This window comes from Engraulis encrasicolus, chromosome 24 (assembly GCF_034702125.1).
Source record: "Engraulis encrasicolus isolate BLACKSEA-1 chromosome 24, IST_EnEncr_1.0, whole genome shotgun sequence".
NCBI classification, from domain to species: Eukaryota; Metazoa; Chordata; class Actinopteri; order Clupeiformes; family Engraulidae; genus Engraulis; species Engraulis encrasicolus.
The window spans coordinates 38400730-38408229 of NC_085880.1; the positions used below are offsets into that span (position 1 = coordinate 38400730).

Consider the following 7500-nt stretch of genomic DNA (forward strand, 5'->3'; position numbering starts at 1 on the left):
TTTCAATGTATTTTCACAGACGCCGGTAAAAAACGCGTCCTTTCCACGACGCTTTACCGCCCTGGTGTGTAAGACCCCTAACAGTGTTGCTGCTGCTGCTGCTGCTGCTCCTCACTCACCTGCAGCCAGGGCCCGTGCGCGGCGTAGGGGTGCTCCTCGGTGGCGAAGGCCCCTTCCACTCCCGTCGAGACGAACGTGATGGCCGTGTCTCCGTTTATGCTCTTATACGTGAAGTGCCTCCCATGAAGCAGCCGACCCCTGCGGAGAGAAGACATGTCGTCACAGGGCTCTAAATTAACATTTTTCATCACCAGCCAAAATGGCTGGTAGATGTTAATCTTACAACCCAAACACACACTCAATAATGGCTCAAAGCAGCTAGTAAGTTGGCCTTTTCTACCAGCCACACTGAAATTTCACCAGCATTTGGCTGGTTACAGTATATCACGAAAGTGAATACACCCCTCACAGTTTTGCAGATGTTTGAGTATATCTTTTCATAGGAAAGCATTACAGAAATGTAACTTTGACACAATGATTAGTGACCTTTTAACAACATATTTAACCGCTTAAATTTGTTGTTCACTCAGAAAAAAACTAAATACAGCCATTAATGTTTGAACATGTACTCACAAAAGTGAGTACACCCCAGATTAAAATCCGGTAGAGAAGGGGCTATGTTGGCTCGAATCGTCTCGAAATGAAACGAAATGAAAAGGGATGACAAGGGAGGTCATCAGTGTGCGTTTCAAACTTTCTTTGCATTGAACTTTTACATTTTGAGTCTGCATCTGGCTTAAATAGATTGGTGTGAGATTTGAATGCAATCCTATGGAGAATATCATGATCTGCTTCAGTAGTCACAGTGCATGTTGACATGTATGTTTCTTTTAGGTGTATTTCAGATTGCCAATGTTGACAGCATTCATGCATCCCCAAACCATGTCAGTCCCACTACCATGCTTGGCTTATGAGAGGATACACCTTTTTTGTACAACTCACTTGTTTACCACCACACATGCTTGACACCATCTAAAGCAAATTTGTTTATTTTGGTCTCAAGAGAGATGAACAGACCAAGGATATGGATCACTGGAACCATGTTGTGTGATCTGAAGAGACCAAGATAAACAAATTTGCTTTAGATGGTGTCAAGCATGTGTGGTGGTAAACAAGTGAGTTTTACAAAAAAGGTGTATCCTCTCATAAGCCAAGCATGGTAGTGGGACTGACATGGTTTGGGGATGCTGTCAACATTGGCAATCTGAAATACACCTAAAAGAAACATGCATGTCAACATGCACTGTGACTACTGAAGCAGATCATGATATTCTCCATAGGATTGCATTCAAATCTCACACCAATCTATTTAAGCCAGATGCAGACTCAAAATGTAAAAGTTCAATGCAAAGAAAGGTTGAAACGCACACTGATGACCTCCCTTGTCATCCCTTTTCATTTCGTCTCATTTCGAGACGATTCGAGCCAACACAGTCCCTTCTCTACCGGATTTTAATCTGGGGTGTACTCACTTTTGTGAGCACATGTTCAAACATTAATGGCTGTACTTAGTTTTTTCTGAGTGAACAAGAAATTTAAGCGGTTAAATATGTTGTTAAAATGTCACTAATCATTGTGTCAAAGTTACATTTCTGTAATGCTTTCCTATGAAAAGATATACTCAAAAATCTGCAAAACTGTGAGGGGTGTATTCACTTTCGTGATATACTGTATATATATATATATACACATTTTTTTTAGGTGTTTTTTGTACCTTTATTTTTGACAGGACAGCTTCAGATGGGCAGGAAGTGAGTGGGAGAGAGAGATGGGGGAGGATCGGGAATCAAACCCTGGTCGCCGGTGTGGCAATACAGTGCCCTATCGTTGGAGCAATGGCATGGCCTACAGTGCATGTTAACTCGTGCGCAGCAACACTCTAAGCGCGTTCATGCCGACTGAGAACCGTGCTGGAGCCCGTTCCCGCACCTAATCGTGAACCGGCTGTCGTGTTCACGCCACAGATATTTGCGTTCGCGAACCGGAAAGTTGGTTCGCAATGCGAACTGCAAAATACTAGGTTTTTCTCTGCGAACCGTGATGACAGCGTGGCCATCAGCAGGTTCATCCGGGTAACACAGTCACGTGATGAAAAAGTTCAGAGTCCGGTATGAACACAGGTGTTCGCAGATAAGCACTTTAGTGCCCAACGTAACTGGTGCGGGCACCGGCTCCGGCTCCGATCTGGTCGGCCTGAAAGCCCTATCTGTGACAGACTAGGGTTAGAGGTGGTTTTGGTACCTTACCTACCTTGCACTATGTACTGTATTATGTCCTATTGCACTTTTCAATGTTTATATGTATGTGTAAATAAATGTTAATTGTTTTCTTGTCTTTTGTCTTAGCTATGTGTATTTGTGTTGTTACATTTGTGAGCAAACCAAAAGACATTCCTAGCAACTGTATGTTATACTGTTGATTTGGCTATAATAAACTTGAACTTGAACTTGGTCTGGGCACAATTTTGCCATTTCCTTTCATTGTTACGCTGTTGTTGGCAAAAGTAAATATTGCTTTACTGACAGGTCAGGGTTACGAATGATTTTGGTCAGGGAACAGCTTAGCATTTTCGCATACATGGGTTCACACCATGTTTATAAACACGATGTTGTGAGGAGGGGCAAGACACTGGCAGACAACCACGAGCTAATTTTTGACAGCGGTTTCCAACAATCAGAGGTTGAGTTGTGCACGGCTAGTGTCGCGCAACCAGGAGAAAACAAAAAATCAGAGCCCATGTACAGTATTGAGCAACAGATATTCGGCACAGCCACGGGGAAAACTAAACACTATTTGCCTCCCGCAAGCCTGGTGTCATGTGACAAAAGTGAATTTCTGTGGCATTGTAGAGCACGAGTTAACAAGCAAAGCTGTTGCACCAACATGCGGAATGTGAATGCACTAGCCCAGTGATTCTCAAAGTGTGGTCCGGGGAAAGCTCGGGTGGTCCACGAGGGTATTTTTACTTTTCCAAGACGAGCTAGCAGCAGTATATTTGCAACATAATTACAAAGCTAAACATAGCTGAAGTCTTATTTTCACCACAATAAGACAGGGTTGTGATTTCAATCGAAATTAGCAGCGTCAAATTAGCACCCCTCAACTGTCAATTCCGTTGACAGGTGGTCCCTGAACATTTTTGGGGCGGACAAAGTGGTCCTCGGTCTAAAAAAGTTTGAGAAACACTGCGACTAGCCTGAAATAATGCTGAGGAGGGGGTGGAGGGAAGGTGCCATGTTGTTCAAGTCAAGTCAAGTCAGCTTTTATTGTCACTTTCTTCATATGCACAAGTCATACAAGGAAAATGAAATTACATTTTCTCTCTACGCCATGCCAGGACACAGACATACACAAGACTGACATTTTACAGACTGACATCAAGTGCAAGACAGGACAGGTAACAGTGATGGACAGCTGGGGACCTCCCCTGGCAAGTGTTGTGGAGGAGACTGGTGGAGAGAAGGTGATAAATGTTGGGGCAGAGGGAGTGGAGGGGAGGCCAGTGTTGGAGAGGAGGTATTAGGCAGGAGGGGGGTGGTTGCCCCCCCCACCCTGGGCGAGTGTTGCGGAGGAGGGTGGTGGAGAGGAGGTGGTTAGGTAGGAGGGTGTTGGTCGTTATGGTCACCTGAGGCAGAGGGGCAGGAGAGTGCCACGTGGTGATTGGTTACCTGAGGCAGAGGGGCAGGACTCAGGAGCATGCTGTGTGGTGATTGGTTACCTAAGGCAGAGGGGCAGGACTCAGGAGCATGCTGTGTGGTGATTGGTTACCTAAGGCAGAGGGGCAGGACTCAGGAGCATCCTGTGTGGGGATTGGTTACCTGAGGCAGAGGAGCAGGACTCAGGAGCATGCTGTGTGGTGATTGGTTTACCTGAGGCAGAGGGGCAGGACTCAGGAGCATGCTGTGTGGGGATTGGTTACCTGAGGCAGAGGGGCAGGACTCAGGAGCATGCTGTGTGGTGATTGGTTTACCTGAGGCAGAGGGGGAGGAGCGTGCCGGACTCCTGGTTGAACTTGAGGTGGACGCTCTCCAGCTGGCGTGTGCGGACCAACTCATGAGGGACGATGGCCGCCGAGCTCTCGCTCTCCAGGCTGTCCTTACGACTTCTGGGACGAACGGCAAGGCCAAGAAGGGGAGGAGGACGAGGAGAAGAGAGAGAGAGATGAAGAAGGATAGAAAGGGGTAAGTGGGGGGGGTGAGGAAGAGAGAAGGAGAGAGAGGGAGAGAGAGAGGGGTGGGGGGTGGGTCACACAAGGTGAAGAGAGAAAAGCAGACAGAAAAAGACAGTCACAAGAAAGGAAGGTAATGAGAAGAAAGGAAAGAAGGATAGGAGAAGAGGGAAAGAGTGAGGGTGGGGGGTACGAGACGAGAAGAGGAGACAGGATAGGAGAGAGGGAGAGAGAGAAAAAGAGAGAGAGAAGAGACAGCCAGGAGAAGAAGACAGTGAGAAGAGAGGGAAAGAAGGATAAAGGAGGGAGGGAGAGAGAGATGGACAGAAAAAAAAGACGAAAGTTGGCACATCATGATTAACCTCAGTTACCCAGTTAGTCAACTTACTAGGTTTCCAATGGGAAATTGCATCCCAGTGTAAAGAAATCCTGCACTCTGTCCATTCCACCAACAAACTTTAATACAACGTTACAAGGTCGGATGACCGAATTGTTGAATTAAAGTTTGTTGGTGGAATGGACAGTGTACGGGATTTTTTTTTACACTTGAATGACAAACCCACTGGGACAATATCCTACGCACCCGTCCAACTACAGAGGTGTGTAAAAGCCTCAATTTAACCTTTAAGAGTATACCGTCACACCGGTGTGACGGGAATGTTCGGGCAGTGAAAGTTCTATAGAATTCTGAGCGTCATTCAATACAATATGGAATTGCAGAATCTTGCATTGTTATAGAATGCATTCTTTTTATAGAATGCTCAAAAACCCACACTCTTAAAGGTTAAATTGCATTGCAACCAATTAAGTTGCAACCAATGTTGTTGAGAAACGCACCCCAGGAGTGCAACACAGCCCATGGCAAAGGACTGCTGCTCGCTCGGCTACATGGGCTTGCTGACATGTCCATTACTCCACAACCCAATCAACATTGCATCATGAAAACTAGGTAAGATAACACGCAGATTTGAAACCGTCTAGCATGATACATGCGCCTATGCATGATGCCAGTCTGACCCAATTAGGATTTTTATCACTCCCCAAAGCATTTGTTTTTGTCATACCCCGAGTACCACCTCTATATCTCGTCCTCAAAGTGACTATTGGTGCTTAAGACTGTGTACAGCAGTGTTTCCCAACCTTTTTTGTGTCATGTACCCCCTAAGCCTTTTCCATTGTGCCACGAGTACCCCCTAACTCATGTCTTACATCACTTTTTCTATTGCAGTGTGACTATGCTCCGTGCATTTGTTAAAATAACTTTTTCCAAGTACCCCCTGCAGTGTGCTCGTGTACCCCTAGGGGTACACGTACCCCTGGTTGGGAAACACTGGTGTACAGGGTAATGTGTTGGAGATAGTGCACTTGCAACCCCCCGCCCCATCTTACATAAAAGGCTCCCTATCCAAATTCCTGAACAAATCACTTGAGCAGATGTGTGATAGAACAATAGAGTCAACTAGAGGGAGGACAGTGACCCAAGTTATTTTCGTTTTTTTAATAAATTTTTTTGGCTGGGATATTTTTTGCTTGTTGTCTTACCTTGAAGCGTGTTGGGTCTGCAAATGTCCCAGTGATTGTCTACGGAGAAATTAGGGGCGCAGGTTTGTACCACGGTAAAGAACAAGGATAAAGAAAGAAAGAAAGAAAGAAAGAAAGAAAGAAAGAAAGAAAGAAAGAAAGAAAGAAAGAAAGAAAATATATAGCAGGCTCACAACATTCTCAGTACTACAGCTAGCAATTATTGCAAAGCAACCTTTGGGGCGAGCCGGCAGCACCAGCCGATCAATTCAACTGGCCCTCAGGACAGACACCTCAGGACAAATATCCAGTCAACACACACACACGCACGCACGCACACAATGTGCTCTCCTCCATTTTAAACCAAAACCTGAACAAGTTTCCAAGTTGGGCCTTTACACAATGTGAATCATTAGATGTATTCAGGCAGGAGTGTACGGAGGAAGCAGGATCGGATAAGCGACCTCATAATATACAAAGCTTGCGCACACACCTAAAAGCTAAGTACAGTACATCGCTTCTTGCGCACTTCTTGAAATGTGAAAAAAAAATGCACGGGGACAGAATTTCACATTGAAGGGAATGTGCAGTACAACCGACAATGTGTGTGAAAATCAGTTTGTCCATAGGTTGATACATCTGGATTTTCACATGCACAATGATCCAGTATCATGTTACACCGCTCCAATAACACAGCTGCCAGTGAATGTGCCTGACTTTCAGCGTGACTAAACAAGGATATTGGGCAATGCAGATGAATGATTAAGAAAGGCCAATATCAGCCATGTTTATTGGTCTATCTCTGGTTGTACATGCTAAGTACATATTTTCATATTTTCACACACTGATGAAGGATCTTGTAGCCTAACCATCTGCCTGAGCCCTGCAATGATTGATTACAAGAAAAAACAAAGAACAATCTGAGTGAGATCTATTCCCGACATTGACAGATTTTCACATGTGCAATGATTCAGTAGAAGACAAAAGACAGAGGGGTGTCGCGCCAGTAACTCCAGTCCTTGTGGGTGCGTTGGTTCTAATGCGATAATCCACAGAAGCAAAGAGTGGAACTCGCACACCAGCAGCCAATGCAATAATTGGTTTATTGCTTTACATATGATCAAGTGTACAAGTGTACAAGTGATAAAGGTTGGTCAACCTAACCGACTGTTGATTGACATGTCTACCACCTCTTATGTGAACTCTATATAAGGAAGTCCTCTGTGATTTTCTGTTTGCACTGAGGAAGGTCTGGTGACCGAAAACGTTTTGCACTTTTGGGTAGCACCTTTATTACTTGTACATAATATAAGCAATAAACCAATTATTGCATCGGCTGCTGGTGTGCGAGTTCCACTCTTTGCTTCTGTCAATGATTCAGTAGGAAATTCAGTAGGGGTGGGTATTGGCAAACAGTTCATGATTCAATGAGCATCACGATACACATGCCATGATGCGCTTCCATCCCGATGCATTGCGAATCTTGTACTATTGTAATATTTACTTCAGTAAATGAGTAAAAATAGTTCAGTTCAGTTCAGTTCATTTTTTATGTAAGCATTTTAGCATCTGGGAGAGAGCTTCCATTACAACAGAAATATGACCAACTCTCTACTGAACAAAATGAAGCAGTGGCAAATACAATTTTATTTTTTTAAACGTCATCAATTGTCATGAATCGATGCAGTATATTGGGAAAGAAAGTATCGCAATGCATTGCCATGATTTCTTTGCACACGCCTAAAATCCAG

At 44.5% G+C, this 7500-nt stretch overlaps 1 protein-coding gene across 6 annotated transcripts in view; it reads right to left on the reverse strand.

Annotated features, from left to right (window-relative positions):
- sufu (suppressor of fused homolog (Drosophila)) overlaps positions 1–7500 on the reverse strand; it is a 46521-nt gene that overhangs the window by 5208 nt on the left and 33813 nt on the right. For 2 of the 6 annotated variants that reach the window (XM_063192284.1, XM_063192282.1), the window contains exons 9-11: positions 5771–5809; positions 4031–4165; positions 120–258 (exon numbers count right to left, since the gene is read on the reverse strand). In XM_063192284.1, the coding sequence (XP_063048354.1) occupies positions 120–258; positions 4031–4165; positions 5771–5809 (313 nt within the window). The remainder of the gene's footprint in view (positions 1–119; positions 259–4030; positions 4166–5770; positions 5810–7500) is intronic. The other 4 variants (XM_063192288.1, XM_063192285.1, XM_063192283.1 and 1 more) reach the window with 3 other exon arrangements.